Source organism: Oculina patagonica, chromosome 12 (genome assembly GCF_052425735.1).
Source record: "Oculina patagonica isolate OP01 chromosome 12, crgOcupat, whole genome shotgun sequence".
NCBI classification, from domain to species: domain Eukaryota; kingdom Metazoa; phylum Cnidaria; class Anthozoa; order Scleractinia; family Oculinidae; genus Oculina; species Oculina patagonica.
Window position 1 is genome coordinate 10888451 of NC_135769.1, and position 25194 is coordinate 10913644.

Here is a 25194-nt window from a genome sequence, read left to right on the forward strand (position 1 = left end):
TAGACAGTAAAATGAAAAATAGTCTCTTGAATGAAAAACTGATTTTCTATGTTAGTAGAAGGTAATTTTGCAAAACAAAGCCCTAGAAAGTAAATTCCTACTCGAGCCAACATGGCTGCCTACAAAAGAAACAGTTGCAAATTAAAATCGGACATAAAGGCCCACTGTTGTTTTTGGGAAGCCACCGGCTGAGTGAGTTCTTTTAAAAACCAAATTGATCAACTTTTTGGATGTAGCTAGGATGTAGATGCCTCGTCAACTTGTCAATTGGACTGCTTTAAAAAGTTAGCCCGATTATTGACTGTCTTTTAACGAGGTTTCTTGGCAACAACACAGTTCGACCAGTAGTAATGACTTGTGAAAACATTATTTCGGACTGAACAATGTTATTAAAAATTGAAATCAGCCGGGGATACCAGTTGATACGAGTTATATTTCCCAAACTGTTAGCCAAGCGACTATTCATTACTCGGTTGGCAATGTCTAACATCAAGACACAGATACTATTTTTCTTGCTTTTGCTGCCTACACTAATTTTAGTGTTATATTGGAGCTCCGAAATGACATCACACCATAACGTGGGACAGTTGGGTAAGAGTTAAACATATGCTTAACTAAAATATCACCACCAAGTTGAAATGTCCGTTTAAGTTATCCCAGACCTAAACTGAGAAACGATGAATACCAAAGTTCCTTTTAGCCTTTCAGTAGCTGTAGTATCGAAGTTTAAAGTCATGTGTTAAGCCTTCTTTGGTAATCCCATAAGCCTGATTTTCACTAGGCACGCAAGCACAAGCGCACTGAGCATAAGCGCAAGCACGAGAATAGGAAAATAAATGACCCTTGTGCAGTTTGGTGGTTTATGATAATTTTGAGTGTCGGTTTGCGGGTATATACCATCCTATATATTTGGTGGTTTACGCTCAAGACATTATGGCGGTTTCGGTCTTTAGGAGAAAACAAAAGAAATTGCGGTCTCAGGAAGAACAAAATATGGCGGTTTGAGGACTCACGGTAAGATCCCCTATAATAGATATTTTATGTATACCAGAAATCCTTATCAGTTCGGATGAAAGAAAACAAACTAAGCATATATTTTAAAGATAAAAAACGAGAGCACACCATTGTTAGACTCTTTTAAGACGAGCATAAATCCTTTAACAATAACTTACTGTCATTTCCATTGTCATTTCTCAAGCAGTTTAAAGTGGAAGTTTTAAGAAGGGAAGCTGAATAAACACGTGAATTTTAGCGAGTAAAGAAGACATGATTTTTAAACCCGGGGGTGGGGGTAAGCTGGTTTCAGATCGTCCACTTTTCAATTGGACTGCTTTAAAAAGATAGCCCGAGGTTATTAACTCAGTCTCTTAGCGAGGTTTCGTGGCAACAACACAATTCGACAAGCAGAATTGACGTTTTGAAGACATTATTTTCGGACTGAACAATGTAATTGTGAAAAACATGAAGACCACCTCTTGATTTACCAATAACAAATTCTTAGAAGTAATATTGAAATATATAGTTTACGTAAGACATGAAACGTAACTTTTCTCGCTTTATTCTGGGTGGGTGCTTACAAAATACAGCCAAACATGGCCAGGGCCTCCTGCTTAGAGCATCCTGTCATATTTAACGAGTTCCGGTATATGCAACTGAAGCAAGATGACCATTCTTTGATTTAAGGTTACAGTCGACAAAATAAGGACAAATTTTGTTTAAATCTCGGGGTTTTTTGCGCTTTGTTTAGAAAAAGCTTCAAAGTAGAATTTGTTGAAAGAAAATTGCCAAAATCGTTGAAAGAACACGAGATGCGAAAGATTATTTTTGGGAAACTGTTAATTAAAAGTTATATACCGAAACCAATCGTGACCCGTTAACACAGGTTTTTCTTTTCTTCGAGTCGATTATTCGAGTTTTGATTAGTTCACTGGATTGTCTGTGTCCTTTGTGGTTGGCCTGAGTTATTACTTTGATCTTGCTTTTTCGACACTTATCGAAACTCGCTCTATCCGTATTGAAGCATACTATAGGTTACCCCCCTTTCATTTTTCCTTAAAAATAATATGAAGAGATTAACGTAAATTATTATTACTTTGTTTTCAGCGAATATACTACGAACATTATCAATTCAAGCCAGGGAACCGGAGGTAAAATAAATCCAATAACACGCATACGGTTATCACACTGGGGCTATTGGAGAACCCTTTGAACTGTCTAGCACGAGAATACAACATAAAACAATCAAACGATTCTACAGGAAATGACTTTTTTACGATTGAATATGGAAGTTCAAGAAAGCAATTTGAAAGACCTAATACGTTTTCAGTGTCAGGTGCTTATAATGTCAAATCGTCAACTGATGAAGGGATAGAAGGTCCAAAACGTATGGAGTTTTTACATTACCGCCACCTGAAACAAAATGCTTAATTTATCTGCCTCAGTCCATTGACGATTACTATACCATAAGATATTTATTGCAATTTTCCGACATCCATTTTTACTCCTTCAGTGGAGAGAGAGATCATTCAAAACGAAACCTTGTTTTGCCTATTAAGGAACACAAAGTAGGGACACTGCGAGCTAGGCTCGGACTATGCGCCCAAAATAAGACTAGAAAGTTTAGTCCCATTCACCCAGGGGTACTTGGTCAGGGCGACATGAAGTAAACCAAATCGCACCGATTTTCCTGCTCGGTTTACTTCATTACGCCCTGTTCAACTGCCCCTGGGCTCCGAGGAAGAGTCCCATTGGGCCCAAATCAATTAGCCTCATGGGCTAACTGGTCTGAAAAATCATTTATCTTTGTGATAAATATTTTTCTAATTGCAGGAAAAATCATCACCAAATCCGTTCGAACAGACACAAATGGCTAGACAGCGCCATCTCAAAGATTACTGCCTCGAACACAAATTCAACGAAAGGCCAATGACAGAGCGACTTCATTTTATTGTTGTGGACGACGAGCATGAAATCATGTTCTGTACAATCCCAAAAGTGGCTTCTACAACGTGGAAAAGGGTGTTGGCAGATCTTCGTGGACTTAGACAAGGAATATCCGTTCACCGACCAAAATTATGGCGCCATCTCGAGGAATACCGGAGCGAAGAAAAGTCGTTTCGACTCAAGACTTATTTTAAGTTCATTTTCGTTCGGGAGCCCCTGCATCGCTTACTTTCTGCCTTTAAAGACACGTTTATAGGGAAAAACCGGAACTTCAGCAAAAAAATTCGCCAAGGAATTGTGAAAGCCCTTCGAGCCCAGGATTTCGACCCAAATGGAGAAAGTAACCTTACCTTTTCAGAATTCGTTCAGTTTTACTCCCGTGACGTCAAGGAACTTAATCCGCATTGGCGGCAATATGAAGATCTCTGTTATCCGTGTTTCATAAACTATGATTTCATTGGTCACTTAGAAACCTTGAAAGAGGACGCGTCTCTTCTTTTAAAAATGGCGGGAATTGAAGACCTTGTGACGTTCCCGCCAATACACAATTCAACTGGCTCAAGTGATATGATCGATTTTTATTCTACAGTTCGTCCTGAATATATTACTAGGCTTGCAGATAAATATCGCAATAGCTTTGAACTTTTTGGTTACGAGTTCCTTGGTCCTGTAAAACAGCTTCTGAATCAATCCTCTGTTGACAGTGACTGAAGCATGTGTTTTTTTGCTTGAATTTCTGGGAAAACCACATTTAACCTTCTTCATGTAGCAAAAAGCTTATATTAAAAAATATATATATATCGTTCATGTTCAAAATACTTCACTGCCTTTCCGTAAGAATTTTTTATAACAACGGTTCACCATATTCATAAAATACCAACCACTGATTAGGTTTTCGACACTTGCATTTAGACTAAATAAAATGATCTTCACAGCGCTAAAGGACTAAAAGCTATTGTTTTTTTAGCCTGATTAAAGTTCGAAAGCTGCAAAAGAATTCCAACCCATAAATTCCACGATATCGACCGGTTTCTCTACTTACTGAGCCAGGGAGCCTTCTGCTTTCGGAGCAGGCAGTTGTAAATTGTCATATACCGCTGGAGTAGGTGACGAGATTACGTAATGACGTACGATTTCATACTGAGAAAAACTAACTTTATGCGTTTGACGAACTGCTTTAATCTGCCCAAGGCGGGCTTTTTCTCTTGCTAGATTATTCCGTCTAACTTGAGTAGTAAGTTTCTTATGGATTTTACGTTATCTGACGGCATCACATTGACCTTGCCCTAGATTATTCTGTCTAACTTGGGTGGTGAGTCCTTTATGGAACTCACGTTATCTGAGGGCATCACATTGACCTCGTGTTAGATTATTCTGTCTAACTTGGGTTGTAAGTTCCTTATGAAACTCTCGTTATCTAAGCGCATCACATTTCCTCGTGGTAGAGTATTCTGTCTTACTTGGATGATGAGTTCCTCATGGAACTCACGTCATCTGAGGGCATCACATTGACCCCGTGCTAGATTATTCTGTCTAACTTGGGTAGTGAGTTCCTTATGAACTCTCGTTATCTGAGGGCATCACATAGTCCTCGTGCTAGATTATTCTGTCTAACTTGGCTGATGAGTTCCTTATGGGACTCACGTCATCTAAGGGTAGCATATTGACCTTGTGCTAGATTATTCTGTCTAACTTGGGTGGTAAGTTCCTTACGGAACTCATGTTTTAGATAGGTAGCACATTGTCGTCGTGCTAGATTATTCTGTCTTACTCGGGTGGTGAGTTCCTCATGAAACTCACGTCACTTGAGGGCATCACAATGACTTTGTGCTAGATTATTCTGTCTCACCTGGGTGGTGAGTTCCTCATGGAACTCACATCATCTGAGGGCAGCATATTGACCTCCTGCTAGTTTATTCTCTCTGACTTGGGTAGTCTCCGTGGTAGAGTATTATCTCTTTCTTGGGTGGTGAGTTCCTCATGGAACTCACGTCATCTGAGGGCAGCATTTGACCTCGTGCTAGATTATTATGTCTAACTTGGGTGGTGAGTTCCTCATGGAACTCGCGTCATCTGAGGGCAGCATTTGACCTCGTGCTAGATTATTATGTCTTACTTGGGAAGTGAGTTTTTTATAGAATTCATGTTATCTAAGGGCATTACATAGTCCTCGTGCTAGATTATTCTGTCGTCTGTCAATGTGATGCTTTCAGATAACGTAAGTTCCATAAGGAACTCACCACCCAAGTTAGACAAAATAATCTAGCACGAAATCAATATGCTGCACTCAGATGACGTAAATTCCATAAGGATCTCACCACCAAAGTAAGACAGAATAATCTACCCCGAGGTAATGTGATGCCCTCAGATAACGTGAGTTCCAAAACGAACTTACCAGCAAAGTAAGACATAATAATCTTACACGAGGTCAATGTTGTGCCCTCAGATGACGTGAGTTCCATGAGGAACTCACTACCCGGCTAAGACAGAATAATCTAACACGAGATCAATGTGCTGTCTATATAAAACAAGAGTTACATAAGGAACGCATCACCCAAGTTAGACAGAATAATCTAGCACGAGGTCAATGTGAAGCTCTCAGATAACGTTAGTTTCATAAAGAACACAACACCCTAGTTAGACAGAATAATCTAACACAAGGTCAATGTGATGCCTCAGATCACGTGAAATCCATAAGGAACGCACTACCCAAGTTAGACAGAATAATCAGCGAAAGGTCCTAAGCTGCCCTCAGATGACGTGAGTTGCATGAGAAACTCGCCACCAAAGACAAAATAATTTACCACTAGGTAATGTGATGTTCTCAGATAACGTGAGTTCAAAAACGAATTTACTACCCAAGTAAGACAGAATAATCTACCACGAGGTCAACGTGGTGTCCTAAGATGACGTGAGTTCCATGAGGAACTCACTACCCGGCTAAGACAGAATAATCTACCACGAGGTCAATGTTAAACCCTCAGATAACGCGAGTTCCATAAGGAACTTACCAACCAAGTTAGACAGAATAATCTAGCACGAGATCAATGTGATGCTCTCAGATAACGTGAGTTCCATAAAGAACACAACACCCAAGTTAGACAGAATAATCTAGCACGAGGTCAATGTGATGCCCTCCGATAACGTCAGTTCCATAAGGAACTCCCCACCCATGTGAGACAAAATATCCAGCACGAGGTCAATGTAATGCCCCCAGATAACGTGAGTTTCATAAGGAACTCTTCGCTACTCAAGTGAAAACCGCTCTATACAAATGTGTAATTTGAGTTAGGGATAGATGTGCATTAATATTTTAACAACACAAATGTGAGCCTAGAAAGCATGATTTGTCTTTCTTCCCTAGGCATATTTTCTTATCCCTTTTAGCGCTGAGATGCTTATTTCTGGCCGTTATCTAAGGAGATTGTCACCAAATTCTCAAACACTCATTTCCTTTCACTACTAAAGTCTTTGCCCCAAAATCAAGCCGCATAGAAAAAGCCGCCATTTTGTTTATGTGCGCGCGCGAGCATTTTAGTTATATATGCAAATTGAGACAATCCTAGGGACACTACTCGGAATAGTTCCCAGTGACAAATCCTTTCGAATTAAGAAAGGCATTGTCCAATTTTCCGAACCCTCGTGAACCCTCTACCCCTACTCTCCCACCCAAAAATACAACGTTGAAAGATAGCCGCACGCATGGATACAAAAGTAGCTGTGTAGTACTTTTTTGCTATCGATTTGGATACGGACCGCTCTATTTGTATTTTATGACAAAAAAAGTTCTAGAAACTCTGTCATTTCCGTGTTCGCCCTAGATCGGTGGCTTTGATCTTTGATAATTAGAGCGAAAACCAGCGGGTCGCATCTAGTAATTAAATATATAATATTTTCAGTAGACAAAAAAGTGTCTTTAGTAACAATTACATTCATGTGAAACCGCGTACATTTTCCGCGATCATTTTGTTAAAAATTCTGTTTTATTACAAAAGGATGCTTTTCAGTTACTGTAACTTTGGTTTTTGCTTTTTGCTTTTAATTTGTCGCTATTTAAATAAATGACTAGAGAACGATGTATTAAGGTCTCAGGGGATACTAGACTGTCCACAGCCCTCTATTGTTTCGTGTTTTATCGATCGATGAGCGCGCGGTGAGAACGGCGAGAGAACTGGACGCCAGCGCAAAACAGAAGAAGCAAGGGGGTGGGGGGCGGGGAGCGAAAAAAATAGAGGGGCTGTAGACATCTTTGGTAATATTGAATTTCCCGTTTCTCTAGAAACGGAAAATTCCCATTGGTTGAAAGGCGGCAAAAGTGTCATCATCTTGACAACGGCCGATCATGATTGCTTGCAGGCGGCGTCTTGCGGTTGCTTGAGTTGTCACCACTATTGACTGCTGTGATTTGCGATGGATCGATTATTGGAACGCTCGTTTAAGAAATTTCCAAACGTTTTGTCGCTCAAAGACGAGCAGGAAGAGGCTGTTCGCCACCGTCTTTGTTCGAAGGACGTAGTTGGAATTTTACCGACTGTGCAACGGCGAAACAAATGCGAGAAGATGGGAATGTTGTTGTTCTTGTTGTTTCGCCGCTAAAAAGAATCATGAATGAGCAAATTGAATCACTTGGCCGGCATAACCTTTGCCTCGCCGAAGACGTGTGAGGCGAACGTGACATTCTTTTGAATCGCTGGTCACGATCAACTTGCCTTGTAGGAGATTCTTCGTCATCTATCGGTACTCTACTAGAACGAAATTCGCCTTCTTGCACTGCAATTCCCAAATCGACCATGACGTCTGTCAACTTTCGCCGTAAAACATCTTCGCGTTTTGGCTCGACAAATAAATTTTCCGGAGAGATGTACGATGTCTTGCCGAAGTTCCCCAAGCGAATCGTGAATGAGCACCCGCATATCTGCAAAAATCGGAAGGACCGCTTGATTTCGGCTATCTTCCTCTTTTTGCAGGTTTTTGGGGGGTTGAAGAAGTCGTCTCAGACGCAAACTTAACATCGAAATAAAAACTCGCGAGTTGTTTTGTAAACTGACACTTGTCAGTGTAGTCAATTAAACAAGCACTTTACCGCTCAAATTTTATTGGACCGATTTAATTGAAAGGTCAAGAGGCGAAGTTGTAAATTACAAGGCGATGACAAGGGGAGAAGTCTAATACTTCCACTTTTATTCAAAGATGTCTACAGCCTCTCTATTTTTCCTTCGCTCGCTTCGCTCGCTACTGCCCCCTCCCCCTGCGCGCTCGCGCTTCGCGCTTGCTTCATATGCTTTTTTGCGTTGAAAAATCGAGAGGCTGTGGACAGTCTAAGGGGATACCTTCAGCATGAATAAATTCATGAAGCGAAATTTTGCTTGACCTGCATCTTTTAAAACGCGTATTTCTCGGCTGTTATGGGTGGGATTTAGCTCAAATTTTACAGAGGCATAAAGAAATGATGTCCATGTTTATTTTTCGTTGGTAATATGGCCTAAAACCAAGAGTCTATATGATTCAGGTAGTCCAAGCTTTCCGAATTTGCAGACGCTCCACTTCTTGACTGATCAAACAGAAATAAACAATAAACGCGTTCTTAATTGGGTTGTGGAGACGTAAGTACAAACATTTCACATATTAGCAAGAATGCTGTCAGTGATTAATGACTTTTCACTGCATGCTCCACCGTTGCTCGATACTTCAATTAGAGGCGTTTAGTTCGAATTGACAAAAGTCGCTTGCACATATTTCAATTTCCTTAAACCTCTATTAGTTTTTAAAATTAAATGCGCAGAATAATGCATCAGTCAATTTCAAGCGAGATCATCCACACCCGGGTAAACCCCCGGGCATTTGACATTTTTGAAACTGCTTTTTCAAATTTCACACTATGTGGGCCAGTTTCACGGTCAAATGCCCCACCAGTCGGGGCGGAAATGTCATTATGAGTTGGGTTTTTTCGTTAACACTGGGTCTAAAAGAACACTCATGCCCTATTAATCAGCAAATTTTAATTGGAAAAGGTACTTTGAAACTACTTAACATTTTACGTAACCAAATACTAACTTCACGGGCTTGAGCTCGATAGCGTTTTATAGTTTATGACATTTTGTCAACGGTCAAATTCCCGACCATCCGGGCTTCGTTTTGATTAAATTCCCCACTATTTGGGCCTCAGTAGCGGTCAAATGCCCGGGGGTTGCCAGGGGGGGTAATCTCGCTTGGAATTGACCGATACATAAAATCTTAAAAAATACAAGCTTTCAAGTATTGCTTTTTTTTAATATCACAGGAAACTTGCTCTGTCGCACTGAATATGACCATGTGTATGAGGGCGAAATCCATTGACCCTAACCTTAAATCCTGCCACACCACATGCTGCAATCAGACATTCAACTGCAATACACCACCCATTGTTACCTCCACAACCACGACACGTCTAGCCGTCCAAACCACGACCACTTCAGCCGTCAAAAACATGAGCAATCTTGCCGTCCCAATGATGACCACTTCAGCCGTCCAAACCATGAGCACACCAGCCGTCCAATTGACGACCACTCCAGTCGATCAAACAACGATCACTTCAGCCGTCAAAAACATGAGCAATCTTGCCGTCCCAATGATGACCACTTCAGCCGTCCAAACCATGAGCACTCCAGCCGTCCAAAACATGAGCACACCAGCCGTCCAAAACACGACCACTTCAGCCGTCCAAACCATGAGCACTCCAGCCGTCCAAAACACAACCACTCCAGCCGTCCTAAACACGACCACTCCAGTCGTCCAAACCATGAGCACTCCAGCCGTCCAAATCATGAGCACTCCAGCCGTCCAAACCATGAGAGCTCCAGCCGTCCGAACCATAAGTACTCTAGTCGTCCAAAGCACGACCATTCTAGTCGATCAAACCACGACCACTCCAGTCGTCCAAAACAAAACCATTCCTGCCTTCCAAATGACGACAACTCCAGTCGTTAAAAAACCGACGTCCACTCCTGCCGTCGAAGCCACGACCGCGCCAGACGGTAAGTATACACAAGGCGTTGACCATTAACTAATTCCCTTCAAATCTTCCTTGTAAGGAAGTACGGTACATGATGGCGTATTTGTATGAGGGACCCAGGAGACTCCCCCCGATGTCAGATCCTCCCCCCCCCCTTTTTTTCCGAGCAAGAAAATACTCATCTTTACTCCAAATACCTCACTCCATCTCTCTCCCCAAATGGTCTCTCCTTCCCTTTCCTCTTTGGGAAATGGGCAAATGCCAGCTTAATGCATTTTACTATTTGCTACTGAATTGCGGGAAAACTGGCCCTGAGGAAAGTTCAATCAAGAGGACTTTTATGTCCTTTATTTTATGTAATTCGAGCAGCTATAGATCATTCCCGGAATTTCCAAAGTTGTGCTCGCAGGTCCTGATCACGTGCGGGTCCCAAGCTCAAGTAGGGAGTATACCATGTTACAATAGACTCTTGTCCAATCGAAGAAACCGTTTGTCATATTTCTCTCAGCTCCGGGGATAATTTGTCACAAGTGTACTCCTGACCAAGCCTCCAATCGAATGTGCACCTCACCGGAAGAGTTAGCAGAAGTTGACTGCGCTAAAGAGACTATTCCCGAGGGGGTACCTGAAGTGATGAAATTCGACTCCTGTGCTACGACCTCTCTTGAAATTAATGTCATGAATACTTTCAGTGTTAAGGCCTTTGTAATGAGCTGTGCTATTAGGGTAAGTGTTTTCGTGTTTCTTTATCTTTTTTATGAAACATATTACAGATAAACTTAGATTGACATAATATACTTGAAAGGCATTCCAAGAATATCTAGGCCTACATAGAGACGTTTTCTATTAAAGGACTGCCGAAAAACAAAAACCAAGGTAAATCACACCTGACCAATCACAACGAACGCACGTTAATCGCTAACTAACCAATTAGAACTCGGGAAAATGCGTGTAATATAATAATACAACAAAACACAACATAATTGTTTTTTTGTTTGTTTGTTTGTTTGTTTGATTTTCATTGTTCTGTGTTTGTTTCGCTCCTAAATGGTTGACAAAAAGCGGTTTTCCGGTGATTAGGTCGTGCGGGTCCGCCAATAAGATTGACTTTAAAAAGAATTCACGTGTCGTCATAACTAATTTTCTGTTTCCTTTCAGGCAACCTCATCAGACCTTTTCGTTGTAAACTGCTCTTTAACTGAGGCACACGTCTGTTCGGACGCAAGAACAAAAGTGGCAAGCGACCCTCAAGTTTCTATTACCTCCTGCGGCTCAATATGCTGTTCGACAGTTAAGTGTAATGTGAAGGATCTCAGTGCACCAAAAACGCTGGCGCCACCTACGACTACAGCAAATCAAGGTATTCTGGCACTTAGTGGAACCCCCTGCCACTAAAAAATCCTCCACGCTTTGTAAATAGCCAACTGGTCAGCCTCCTGCCAGTTGGTTTTTTTTAACATGTTTATGTTCGATTTGCAATATTTGTTTATTTATTTAGCGTCCACAATAAGCTCAACAGTGCTAAATACATTGACACGTAAATAACGTTATTTTTTTCAACGTACTCTTTAGATATTTCAAACTTTTGTGTACAGCAGTTTTTGGATGATCATTAGAGCAAACAAAAGCCCCACCTCATGATATCTTGACCGTACCTTCACAGCAGTTTCTTTTTCTTTGCAACCTGGGTTCACCTGTAAAACTTAGCCAATCGAAATACCACGTTCTCTAATCTATGGTCGGAAGAATAGGAACAACGCCATGTATATAAACGGACCATCGTTTTCCCTTCATCGGTCGCAAATTACTTACAGGCTTAGTTGCAGTCCGTGTCTCGCACACTCTATCGCAAAAGTCGCGTAAAAAATCCTCTTTTATGTAGTCTATTACATGCATTGTAAACACGATCGACACTGCGGTGTTCAGGTTACTCTCTTAAGCATTTTTCGGCTCAGGAGGAGGGGAGCCTGGACTCTATCATGAGTGGTGACGTCAACACTTTTCCCATTGGGATCAAAATTGATTGTAATCAATGCAGAAAGTTTGGTCTGTCATCGCTTTTTAAAACTGTTGAAGCATGTTGAAACAGTTTTATTTAGTTTAAACTTTGATTCAACATTATTTCAGCAATTCTTTCAAGAATTTCATTTGAAGAATTTGCTTCATTTACCAGCCTTGTGAATTTTTTAGTATATGTACCTAAGTTACGTATACAGAAATTTTGCAACGTGTTAAAATTGTTTGCCGCCTTATTCAACATTTGTTGAAAAAAGTCTGTGTAAACATAGTGGCAGAGTGGACAATTATCGATGAAGCGATGTTAGAACAGTACAGCTGGTATGCATGCTTTCCAGTTTCAACATCTTTCAACATGACGCAACAATGTTTCAGCAAATGCGAATTATTGTTGCGTCAAACACCTGAAAAAGATTGAGTACCATGGGAGCGCACTAGTGCTCAGGTAGAAACTCGCAATTCCTACGACTAAAAGCATATGAAATGAAGTACACCCAAACAATTGGTTATCATTATCATATGATAAAGTTGAATATTTTTAACAAAAACGTTACATGATCATAGAAAAACTTGCATATTTGCCCTCTTTTTAACAATTGCAAGTGGATACTTAATGGCCTAATGGCTAGCACTCTAGGCTCCGAATTGAGCGGTCCGCGTTGGAGCGCTAAGAGCGACATTTCATTCTCACGATGCCTCTCTAGATCTTCGCCCAGGTGTATAAATTGGTCTGACGAGCTATTGGCAGGAAAACCTGAGGGGTGGGGAGGGGAAATTTGCGATGACCTGAACTAGCATCCCATCCAGGGAGGAGTAGCAATACTCCTGATCACCTTATGCTACGGAAGCCGGGAAACGCTACGCCAGGGGCTCGTTTGGTCTCGCCATGGGTATTTTGGCTCGACTGCGTCTCGCCAAAATACGAACCATGGCTCGACCAAACTCGCCTGATATGTCACCGAAGCGTACCAAAAAGGTACGATTAGGTATAATTACCGTACCTAAATTCTCAAGTAACCAATCAGAAACGCGATCTATTGTCCTGATATCCTACGATATCAAGTCACTGACCTGATATGCCACGATATCATGGTCACTTTGAAGTAAAAGAGTGTTACCGTACGCTGAATTGAAAAGAGGTTTTTCCAAAGACAGAACCTCGTAATTTAAATTTAGCTGGTGTTTACCAGCCGTAAAAGGAGAAAAACTTTCCAGCAAAAACTAAACTTGAGCGCGCTCGCCAATTGCTCGATGTTTACCGACGGACAGAAACATTCAGACTGAAACAATGTAATCGGAGTTTTTCGAGCTACATTTTGATTTTGAAAAGTTAGAGAATGAAACTCCAAACAAACGAGTAAAAAATGTCAGAAGAGTTACTTGATAAAGTGTTGAAGACCAAAAAAGTATCAAGTCAAGCAGGTTAACACAATTTGCACTACGAACATAGCAAGCATGGCTTCGCCTACGAACTACGAACATAGCAAGCGTGGCTTCAAAAGAGCAATTAATAATACCTGATTTCTGGCTGAATTTGGGCACGATAAATACCTAATCGTACCTTTTTGGTACGCTTCGGCGGCATATCAGGCTTGTTTGGTCTCGCCCTGGGTATTTGGCTCGACTGCGTCTCGCCAAAATACAAGCCATGGCTCGACCAAACTCGCCTGATATGCCGCTGAAGCCTATCAAAAAGGTACGATTAGGTATAAAAATGTAACACTATTGTAATGACTATTGTAATTGAAGTCATATGTCCACATTAAAGAGGTTCGACTGTACCCCAAAGTCTCATAAAATGCAGAAGCATATATACTCCTAGTGTATAACATAAATCAGGTATAACTAATCTTATTTTCTTTTCTGATCTTCTGTCTTTCCGTGGCTTGAAACGTCGGAGATACCAAGACCAGCCCTAACGTCTTACCGCCACAAATTCGGCATCAACGGTTCAGTGAGTGGGTAAACGTTCTTCAAGAGAGCCGTTTCCTACAACAAACAACGGTAGGTATACTGCGACGTGAAATGTGTTGGTTTTTTAACGGATGTAAGTTTGGTTTTGCTCGTCACCAGTTATTTAACTAAGTTGCTCATTATTTCATCTCTGTCAGGTATTCCACCGTGTGTTTTATGCCGCAGAACCAAATGAATCTTCACCAGGGAGGGGGAAGAAACTTCCTTTGTTACACGACGCAAAAACGTGGCATAGCGGTGCAGGGGGGAACTACTGCGCCATACTTGTGTAATTGGAATAGTCTGATGAATTCAAATCCAAACAAAATACGTGTACTGAAACTTTAAAAGAGGACTCCGACATTCTTCTGAAAATTGCGGGAATGGATTACAGGGTAACTTTCCCGCCAATACACGTCTCAACCAGCTGAAATAAATTACATGATCTCTTATTATTCCACAGTTCGAAATGGATACATTACTAGGCTCGTAAGTGATACGTTGCAATGACTTCGAGCCCAGTAAAGCAGCTACTGAATCATTCTTCTGCTTACACCGGGCATTCATTTTATGTCTAACTTTCTGAATCGTCAAAAAATCTTTCAACGAGAATTTTTGGCAAGACCCTCACTTGCGGGCATTTAAATTTGTTTTGAATTGCTCTGCGGCAGTAGCCCCTTGTTGTCAACATTTGAAAAACTGTCTTCCTTAAGCTCAATTATTCGTTCGTTTGAGTTGCGTTATTGGCCGTTCCGAAGTTTCGCAGGGAACTGGGGCGAGCGAGTTTTAACTTTTAACCAATCGATAAACTGAGACCACCACATGAAAGAGCACGTCAAGATTAGTCCTTTTGACCTAGTTCAGAGACCAAGATATGGACCTTGAAACATGATTCAAATTTCTATGATACGCTGTTTCAAAATTAGACACATTAGGATCTTTCATGTGGTGGTGTCAGTTTAATTATTTTTAATTAAGTTGAAACTCGCCCCAAATCCATGCGCAACCAAATTAGACACGTTGGGTCAAATGACCAATCTCGACACGATCGTTCATGCGGTGGTGTCAGTTTAATAATTGGTTAAAAGTTGAAACTCGCCCCAGTTCCCTGCGCAACCTCGTAAAGGCCAATTTTACGCACTCAGTCTGCCGTGGTTATTGTCCAATCCAACAAGCAGTGTCAGCTTGCAGTGCCAGTGTCGGCGTCGGCCCCAGTGCTCAAGCATGTCACAACTGCGTGCACTCTTGCACGATACTGACCGGAGGATTCAGCTCGTGATGCCATTAATAGTAAGTCGCGTAAGCTTTGACATCCATACAACTTGTCTGATCCAGCGCGGATCATCGCGCAGGAGACGCAAGGTGTTATATCGCGGAATAGTGTTCCCCTTTTTACTAAATTTTGTGTTGTTGTTGCTGTTGTTTATTGCGCTTTTTGTTGTTGCTGTTGTTTATTGTTGTTTATAGCTAAAGTTTCAGCGAAATTATCGCCTCAGTGTTTCTATGCTTCGAAAAAACTAATATCTTAGGACAATTGCAATCGTCAAAATTTTAAACAGCTGCTGAGGAACGTTTGGTTCCATGTTGTCCTGTTCTTTTGAAGAAGGGGCCGTTAAAGTCAAAGAAACCTCACCACAGAAAGCTTAAAGTTTGATACCGATACGGCTGGGAGGAACTACGCAACAAGGAGCCGCGATGAAATATCCAAGAATTATCCAGGAGGGTTGAAGGACGTTGAAAGTACAGAAAAAGAAGCTAGAATGTACGAGACCAAAGACCAAGGTGACGGCTAAAAGGCCTTGAAGCTGTATCTTCAAAAAGTGAATCCAAATTGCACCGCCTTTTTTCTGTATCCGAAGAAAAAATGCAGAGCTGAAAATGCCGTTTGGTACGAAGCACATCCGCTTGGAATGAACAGCCTCGCCAAAATGATGAAGGTCATCAGCGAGAAGTGCGTTTATCCAATATTTACGCAAACCATTGTGTAAGAGCTACTGCCATTACTCTCTGGTCCAACGCTGGGATTTCAAACCGCCACATTATGGCCATTTCAGGACACTGCAGTGAGTAGTCTCTAGTGAGCTACAACTCGCGGCCTTCCATCTCCCAGTTGCTCCACTGTCGAGGGCGTTTTCTGCTTCGGCAACAAACACAGTCTGCCAACAGAAGTCAGCCAGTCTCAGCATCTATCCATGTTCCAGACCAAACAAGTGGCACCGAAATCGCTCTTCAGCGACTGCAGTGTTCAAATCGTGCAAATCGTTTTCAACGGTTCCTCCTCTGGATTTCAAACAATTTTCAAAATGACGGTTTTCCACTTTCTAACTTTTCTGTACTTCATTTAGAGTATACATACCAATTGTACTGATTGTTAGTCACAGACCTCAGAAAGAGCTTTTCTTGGTGATATTTCAGCAGATTTCTGGAAATGTAAAATATAATACTTTTTGATTGAGTGAATAGCGCTGCTGTGCAATTTGTGAATGAAGTTTCGCGCTCCTGTTTTTTTTTTTTTTGTCATGTAAGACTCCACGATCATTTTCGTGTTATGAAGCGCAATAAAAAGCACATATTTTACACCAAGGTGTTGTTGTTATGTTATAAAACAAATGGTAAACGTCACAGCGTGCACTATTGAGTTAAAGACGCACTTGGGAGGTTTGCTAAGCACTCAAGAAGCTAGAGACTCTAACGCTTCTTTCGTGCTTAGCAGCAACCCGCGTGCATTTGTAACTCAGAAGTGCACGCTATGACGTTTACCATTTGTTAAGTATAACAACTGGAAACTGCTTGAAACTGCTGTCAGCCTCCTTAAACCCTGTGCGTTTTGCCAAGTGGTGAGTGTTACAATTCCTTTTGTTTGCCTTCTTATCAGTCAATTAGCATAATTACGTTCCTATTCTTGGTTTTCATGTTACGTCAAATTCTGAAATCAAAATTCACTAGGCCTACTAAATTTTCGTTGTCATTAGACGTAAGATAAACTAAAAATATATATTTTTGCAAATTTCCAGATCGATAGTGTCATTCGTTTTTTAAACAGAGCATTTTGAATATTTGAGTTCTCCGTCGTATGTGACATCAAGCTGAGTGCCGTAACAAAGCTGTTTTGTTTGAAAAAAGGCCTTTCCTGTCCATTTTCAACAGATTGAACATTTCAGATATAACAAGAACATTGAGAAGCTTGAGAAGCTTAAAATCGGGCGCTTTGCCTTGAAAGGCAGGGTTCAGTACAGCAGAAACCACGAAGCAGTTACTTAAGTAGCACTCAGTCCGACTGTGTTTGTGTAAGTCACAGGGCTTGCATGAGCTGTATTAGTGTGCATAATATAATATCTAGAACGTTGTCGAGATTGCATTATTACTTAATGACATGATGGTTTCAATTTATAAATGTATTTCACACAATACAAATAAACGATTGAAGTAGACGACTAGAAAATGTAAAGTTTTAAGACTTAGCAAAGTGCAGTGTATTGGTAATACTGTAAGGTGCGGTTTCACCTGAAGGTCGTGTGCTTTTCGGTATTTTCCAGGCATTGCACTTTGATGGGACAGTACTACAACTGTTTACCGGGGAACTACTATTGTCAAGAAAATGATCACAACTTGTTGATGAATGATTGAACATTTGTTTCATACCATTACTGTAATAGCAATTGATGAAGGCTTTTAGTCCTGAACTAAGGACTGGGAAATACTGAAACCCATTATCAGCCACCTTAAACGGAAATATCTTGTTGGTGTTTCAAGGAATCCAAGGAAACTTCACTCATCCCATGTATCTATGTATTGCGGTATTTTGTAATTTTTTGAGTGATTTTTGGGGATGTTTGGCAGGTGATAGTTTTTTTAAAAGAATTAGTAAAATTTAGACAACTAAGAAATATTGAAAATTTAATGTGAATTTAACATTGGAATTTGAAGTTAGAAATTGGCAGACGGACACCAAACAGTCCCGTGACATCCTGGAGTGTTTTTGCATGGGGGTCAACTGTGTGATGATGTTTCCATTTTTTTCTTCAATCCCCACTGATAAAGAACTGTTGTTGGTGTTATGTTGGTGTTATCACATGTCAAGCCTTTAACAAGGTATGAAAGAACACAAGGATTTAAATTATTCTGGTGCTCAATTTTTGCGTAACTAAAATTAATGTAACTCAAATTCCTGATGGATTCTGTCTTAAACTGTTACGAGCTTAGTATTTCCAAATTATTGCATGTCAATGTAAGGCAAGACAAGACATGCCTTGGTTCTTATGTAATTCTCTTAAAAACATATAAGATATTGACTATAATTTTGTCTGTGCTATGGCAATTCACAGTGGGGTGGTCTTGATGTGTCTTTAACTTGTGGACTGGCCTGGACTAGTAAAACGCGGACTAGTAAAACGCGGACTAGTAAAACGCGGACTAGTAAAACGCGGACTTGTAAAACGCCTCTAGACACTTCCTTGGCCACAATCATCTTACGGCTCTCTTCAATACATAATGTCTCAAAAAAACAGTAACCTCAGAAAGAAGTCAGAAGCAAATAAGGTCGAAAGACCGAATTTGAACATATAACGGCAAATGTTCTAATGTCACGAACGTAGGAGTCGTGTAGGCCCGTCACCTTTATTTACCACATACTGCCCCCAAATTAAAACAGTACCCTCAGAAAGAAGTCAGAAGCAAATAAGATCGAAAGACCGAATTTAAACATTTAACGGCAAATATTCTAATGTCACGAACGTAGGAGTCGTGTAGGTCCGTCACCTTTATTTACCATTGACTGTTGATTTCTGGACGGGCCCCGTTCTACCTCGTGCGAGCAATACAAACGACTGCACTCAACAGACGTCAAGTAGTGGAAAGAAAGAAACATATGCACACAACTCATAGCATCAATCCCGTTGTTTTAGTAGGGGTTTGCAGAACGAACATGTGCTATACTGCAAAAACATCTCCACGCTAAAACAGACCATAGAGTGCTCAAAAAAGCTAGAAATATGCCGTCGAAGAAACACACAAGAGCTTCAAACACAAATTGTTTCGCTCGCTAAACCGTTTAGTTTTATCCGATTTACAAGCGCTTGTTTTACAAGTCCGCGTTCTACAAGTCCGTGCTTAACAAGCCCTCGTTTTACAAGTCCGCGTTTTACAAGTCCGCGTTTTACTAGTCCGCGTTTTACAAGTCCGCGTTTTACTAGTCCGCGTTTTACTAGTCCGCCTTTTACAAGTCCGCGTTTTACCTGAGTCCGCGTTTTACTAGTCCGCGTTTTACAAGTCCGCGTTTTACTAGTCCGCGTTATACTAGTCCGCGTTTTACAAGTCCACGTTTTACTAGTCCGCGTTTTACTAGTCCAGTCCAGTCCTCGAAATACAGTATGCCAAAACTCCCCGCCCTCTAAAGATAAGTCCTTGACGGTTCTTGTCGTTTTTCGGTGCCTATTCATCTTCGGCATCTTTCTCATCCACCTCTCGTTCTGTCCTGTGTCTGTCATCACACGAAAGAAAAGCTGATTCTCAAAAAAAAAAAGGAAAAAAAACAATATGAAAACCATATATCGAAAGTTTCTTATTCTAAAATTTTATCATACGTCTTAATTCAGAGCTACAAAGAAGTTCCTCCTTTTGAGTTATTGATACTGTTCTTACAGTACCTCTTTCCACGAAATTTTACAAAATTCCTTCGCGGCGAAAAGGTAGCGCGAATCCAGAACAGACTCCAATCGAGAGTGGGTTAATTCTAGATTACTATTAATAAACTATTACAACATTCATTTTTAAAATAGTTTCCCAAGCCGACTAAGCTAACTAAACGTCGAGTGTATCTTTCAGTAAACAAAACATGCCGTTATGACGCCGGAAATCCAGCTCACGTATACTATACCCCGTGACTCACGCAAACCTCCGACTTACGTGCTACTACAGTCATTCCTTTCTAAACATTTTTTTTTTTACCACCACCGTACCTTTCTACCCAAAAAACTCATGAAACCGCCCGGTTTTAACCTGTTTTAACCTTTCAAAAATTAGAGCGTTCGAAACTAAATAAGATCTGTAATCACAAACAACATACAGCCGTTTACCAGCACTCTTTAAAACTCCTGAAACCCTTCAAAATCAGGCAAAATAAATCTTTGAAATAACCTTTATCAATGTTTCTTATTTTTTATTCAGTTCTATAAAATGCCTTTCATACACTACTGTGAAACAAAAATTTCAATTTCCTCAAAGTTTCAAGACAAAAGAGTAACAAATATTTCGTGCACAATGTAATTTGATTAAGCCAATATTATCATGTCTAAAAATACTTCAAGCAATTCAGTGAAAACCCGTTTTTTTTTCGTATCAACGAAAACCACTTTCGAATAATCAATACATGAAAATAACAATAAGATCAAAAGGAAGAAAGGAACCTTTCTAATTATTTGAAGACTTTCAAAGCCGTGATATTATGCATCCAATCCGCGATAAAATTTAATTACAACAAAATCCAAGTTCTCATTTTGAAGTCCATTTTTTTCAGTTGATACCTTTATCCAACTTGTGAAAAATTCCATTCAAGTTCCTATTAATACTGTACATTCCCAATGTTTTGCTCGGGTCTTCAGAAGCGTCTTACTAACCAAATCTAAAATAATTCCAAAACATGCTGTACAAACATTTTACTCTTTGTGACAAACGACTTGACGACCAATTGTTCAGAAATGAAAATCGACACAGTTCTTGCTAAATAAAAAAAAAGTTTTACGGCGAGGTCAGGCTCAAAAAATATACCGCAAGATCACACCCCCATTCATAGTCAGAAAACAGCAAACCATCTAGTTTGCTAAAAAAAACACTGCGTGACATCAATGACGTTACCTTTTTCATTTACAAAAATAACTTTAACTTGTCAAAGTAAGTGCAATTTCACAATGGTGAATATCAGTACAGTATGGGGCCCAGTTCTCGGCCGGGTCCAGTTCTCGGCCACTTTGTGTTTAACGCGTTTTTTCACACTCCAGTTGAATTAAAAGAAAAAGGTATTTCCTTCAAACGATAGACTGATTCATGTGCTTTAAGTATCTTGAGTTTGATCGTTCAATTCGATATAGAAAGCTCACACGTCGAGTTTACGCGGAGGTAGGTGAATTTGCATTCCCGAAAAATTTGTTTGTTTACGGCTCCTTAAAATTCATGGATGTAGTTCAATTCGTATTTTATCCAAAAGCCCCCACAATACGAGCTAATTTTTGGCATGTGAAACGTAGAATAATTCAGCTTTCTGCTTTAGTTAACTTTTCGTTGAACCGTTGTATTTTTTGGTCTTAATTTACTTTGAAATTTTTTCTTGCGACGTTTGCGTATTTGCCAGTTCTCGGCCACCCTGCTCGCTATCACAGCTTAGCGCTTGGTTTTTAATATAATTTCATCTGCTGCTGCCAGAATGAAAGAAATAAATGTTTTAAAAATAAAGTTCAATCTTATCTCTAAGTTTTGAGCTGACTCTTGTCTTGTCTATTATTTCTACAACACCTAAATCTTTCAAGACCTTTTCACTGCAAAATAAACCATCTAAATGCACGGGTCACACAATGCGGTTTTGCCAGAACCTGCACATAGGCAACTAGGCGCGTTAAAATCCTTCTTTTCTAAAGTAAAACAAAGCCTCATAAAAATAATTTGGGATCGATATAACATAAATAGGTTTACAGAGTGATTTTATGACTGTGAAAATTAATTGAGCATTTTTTTTTTACAGATAATTACGCACAAGCTTTTTAGTGGCCGAGAACTAGGCCAAGGTGGCCGAGAACTGGGCCCACAAATGGAGCTTTTATTTTTATTATTGCTCGGGCAAATTAATTTTTGACCGATCGATAGCTTTACACCGAAAAGCTGAATAATGTAGCTAGCTCTGGGAGAAATTTCAAGTTCCTGCGGTTCTTCTGAGGTAAGAAATACAAGTTTACGTCAAAAGTGGCCGAGAACTGGGCCCCATACTGTACTTTGCCCCGTAAGCTTTTTTCTCTGTCCTTCCGCCGAAGCAAAAAAACACAACCTGATTACACATTAACCCAAAAGTCGACCAAGTGTGCCTGCAACGATTTCCTGTCAAAACTAAAATGAAAACTATTGCGGTATGCGTCACCCGTAGCGGTTTTGTAGCAACCCCAAGCTATCCCCGTCTTTTTGGCCGACAGGAGACTATGCTCTAGGACGACCAAAGGGTAAACTATAAATCGGCCACGCCCGATTAATAAGTGTTGTTTATGTAAAACTGTACTAGCTCGTGAGCCAAAGATTGCCGCTGTTGTAAACAGAATTGAGTTCCAGATGGTTTCTCTGACATCACGGCGGCCATATTTGTGTCCCTCGGAAGGACACAGTTATGGCATCTCCATACTAAGCTTTATAAATTTGCGTGGAAAGGTTCGGCAAATAACTCGCGAACTGTACACCGCACAGACCTGACCACCGCACAGACCATAGCTTCTGTAGTTGAATGGTTTGGAATTTATTTTTTGATTGCGTGACAGTGAAAACCAGCAATTTTTTGAGATTTCACTATTTATTATTATATTTTATTGAGAAATTTTCAAATTTTTAAGATTTTTTATATTAAACTGTATTTTATAGTTAATAGAAGAATATGACCTTTAAAATGCGTCCTTGAGGAAAGTGAATAAAGTATGTAAGTCTGCCTAGTTTCAACAAAAGGTGCCCGGCCGGCTGACAGAAAGGCTTAAAATTCACCAACAGCCACACGTCCTCCCCCTGAGGTCCCCTGGCTAGACCAAGGGACTAGGGGGAGTGCCTAGGCAACCCCGATGACAGCCAAGCTGCCACAGGGCTGCCGCTAGCTGCCAAAAACAAGACAATCATCATTAAAATACCATGACATTGCTATGACTGGCAAAATCTGGCGAAAATGGCACAAACAACTCGACTATTCCCACCTCCCTAGCAAGCCAGCAATTCAACGTCTGACCCTGGGCTCCCTAGGGCTGCCATATCTACCACTCGGCTACTCGGCACAACCTTGTCTTGCCTTCAATATTGCCTTATTGTTCTGGTTATAATTTTCTGTAGTCTGATTTTAATCGTGATCTATTTTGTATGTTTTGACAAAAGAGCCCTATGGATTCTGGTATTTCTGGATTCTGGTATCTCATACAATCGAAGATGTGTGGGTGTACTGTATTTTTACATCTCAGTTTGGAGTCAATTTACAAATATAAGGCATTTATTATATAGTATGGTTAATACATATCTGTTGAAAGCCGTCGGTGTTTTACGCTTCTCGTTGCCTGCTAATATATAATTTTCCGAGACGGTTAAAACTAAAGATAAAAAACAGATTTAAATTACTTTTATTTATACCCGGTAAAATAAAAAATAAAAAAAAGTCGGATAATAATGGATTAACCCCCATTTTTTATTACTGAGTTATGATCAGCATGTCATAATACGATTTTTAGGAAATTCTATCAGTGGGGTTCGGGGCCACCTTAAATTTCCAAAATATTATTATTCTCAGAAATAATAATTTGAAATATTATAGCATTTCTTAATTAGCAAATAAAAGCCCACCAACTTATTTCGAGCGTTTGGCGAAAGATTCAACATGTGTTAGATACTGCGATACTTGAATTTCAGGTACTAAACGAGTGGGCGGAGAGAGTGGGCGTCTGAACAAAGGCTACGGGTGATCGGAGGTCTTTGTTAACTCTGTTTTCTTATTGAGCCAATGCTGTTATTTTTCTAATAAGTTAATCACTTTTCTTAACATTTACCACTCATTTACATAAACATGTTTCCATGCTTTAATTAAGCTCATTAAGAAGAAAAATACCCTAGGGAAAATAAGACAACAGAGCAAGCTATACCCATACAGACTGTTCTTGATTCAAAGGACAGTTCTAGACGCTCTTTGTGTCTCTGTTCTGCACTGGTAGCACTTAGAAAACGCATCATTAATTGCTCACCTTGCAGACGCTGTGTCGACAGGGTTTACCAACCAGACGTATGGTTTCTTCAAAATGGATCACGCAATGCTGTTAAATTTTTTGGTGGATTAAACCTTTGCTTTTTGCCGAGTGGTAAGTGTTGCATGCATCCCTGTTCGTTTCCACTGCATATTAGATTCTTGCGAGCGTCCAAAAACAGTTGCTCGCTCTCAACACTGTTCCAGCAAGCTTCGTCTGGCTGCACTAGGGATCAACAATCCCATATATGCAAACTTCATCATCGCATTTGTGAAAATGTATCCAACAGCAGCTTTGTATTACTGGTTCTACTTTTCTAATCATGGTCTATTTTGATAACAATAGGCCTTATGCAAGATAACGTCATATGCTCAAAATTCACCACCAAGCCTCGTTTACGCGAATTATTCTCAAGCCTCTGCCAGTTTTCACGTGGGTATCTTTTCAACTTTGCTGCTCTGGGAATTCATTCATGATAAAATCTACAAGTTTGATAAAGCGAGGCTTGGTGGTGAAACTAGCCAGTTTGACGTAAGCATGCATAAGAGCTATTAACAACAATTTCAAGCTGAAGTCTGTTTGTTGCTAATTGTTACCATTACTTTTATTATTGTTTTGTATGTTTCTGATATGGTCTATTTTGTGTATTATGACAAAAGAGCCTTCTGAAATTCTGCCATTTCTGCGTTTACTCTAGATCTGTGGCTTCTTTAAAAACTACAGCCAGTCGCACCTTAGCGTTTACATTCCCTCGAAGTTGTGTGGGTGTACTGTATTTTACTTCTCAGCTTGGAGTCAATGTGAAAAATAGGCTTTAACAACTGAAACCACTAGATTATTCTGTAGTATACGTGTTTGTATATTTTTATTTTCAATACATATATACCTGTTAAGTGCAGAGTTTTTACACGATTGTCGCCTCTTAGAGAATACATTGAGACGGCGAAATAAATTAGTTTATTTATACACGATTGCATTTAAAGCTATCTAGAAGCTTGTGGAGCCGTGTTAATAAAAAACAGCGAGGGGCGCCACGTTCAATAAAAACGTCTGTAGTGGCGATAGCATTAAAATGAAACTGCATGTATTTTGTCTTTATCAGTCTTACGTTTTAGAAATTCCCGTCACTAGATTAGCAAATATACTTTACTAAAAGCTCTGTTTTACTGTTCTGCGAACATTTCGTTGAATTTTCTATATAATGACAGAAAATGCTTATCAAATACTCTGCTTTCTTATGCGGGTTAGCTTTTTTTTTCGTTCTTTAATTGAATGAAGTTCCAGGATACCTGAAACTAAGTGACACTAAGGAACCAAAACACCAAATTAATG

General features: G+C 40.1%; 2 protein-coding genes, 1 long non-coding RNA gene and 2 pseudogenes across 5 annotated transcripts in view; 4 read left to right on the forward strand and 1 right to left on the reverse strand.

Moving 5' to 3' along the window:
- The window catches only part of LOC144633352 (uncharacterized), a 118810-nt gene that overhangs the window by 90898 nt on the left and 2718 nt on the right, over positions 1–25194 (reverse strand). The window lies entirely within an intron of this gene.
- Positions 416–3680, forward strand: LOC144633744 (carbohydrate sulfotransferase 11-like). 2 transcript variants are annotated; one of them, XM_078492605.1, is made up of 4 exons: positions 416–591; positions 954–1014; positions 2104–2147; positions 2830–3680. In XM_078492605.1, the coding sequence occupies exon 4, from the start codon at positions 2866–2868 to the stop codon at positions 3652–3654; it is 789 nt and encodes a 262-aa protein (XP_078348731.1). In that variant the 5' UTR covers positions 416–591; positions 954–1014; positions 2104–2147; positions 2830–2865; the 3' UTR covers positions 3655–3680. The 2 variants fall into 2 exon arrangements, with proteins under 2 accessions (XP_078348731.1, XP_078348729.1); XM_078492603.1 differs by lacking the exon at positions 954–1014.
- Positions 9042–13683, forward strand: LOC144633282 (uncharacterized). Its single transcript, XM_078492133.1, has 3 exons — positions 9042–9956; positions 10443–10660; positions 11093–13683. The coding sequence occupies exons 1-3, from the start codon at positions 9248–9250 to the stop codon at positions 11327–11329; spliced, it is 1164 nt and encodes a 387-aa protein (XP_078348259.1). The 5' UTR covers positions 9042–9247; the 3' UTR covers positions 11330–13683.
- Positions 13623–16271, forward strand: LOC144632095 (uncharacterized; annotated as a pseudogene).
- LOC144633240 (transient receptor potential cation channel subfamily A member 1-like) overlaps positions 23787–25194 on the forward strand; it is a 33461-nt pseudogene continuing 32053 nt past the window's right edge. Inside the window, exon 1 of the transcript XR_013567015.1 lies at positions 23787–23976. The product of XR_013567015.1 is annotated as a transient receptor potential cation channel subfamily A member 1-like (transcript). The remainder of the gene's footprint in view (positions 23977–25194) is intronic.

Excerpts from the sequence above, each read along its gene's own strand:
- LOC144633282 (XM_078492133.1), top strand. The coding sequence starts at position 9,248 with ATGACCATGTGTATGAGGGCGAAATCCATTGACCCTAACCTTAAATCC. Across the intron at positions 9,957-10,442 it reads AGCCACGACCGCGCCAGACG|CTCCGGGGATAATTTGTCAC; the intron begins GTAAGTATACAC and ends TATTTCTCTCAG. Across the intron at positions 10,661-11,092 it reads TAATGAGCTGTGCTATTAGG|GCAACCTCATCAGACCTTTT; the intron begins GTAAGTGTTTTC and ends GTTTCCTTTCAG.
- LOC144633744 (XM_078492603.1), top strand. The coding sequence starts at position 480 with ATGTCTAACATCAAGACACAGATACTATTTTTCTTGCTTTTGCTGCCT. Across the intron at positions 592-2,103 it reads CCATAACGTGGGACAGTTGG|CGAATATACTACGAACATTA; the intron begins GTAAGAGTTAAA and ends CTTTGTTTTCAG. Across the intron at positions 2,148-2,829 it reads TTCAAGCCAGGGAACCGGAG|GAAAAATCATCACCAAATCC; the intron begins GTAAAATAAATC and ends TTCTAATTGCAG.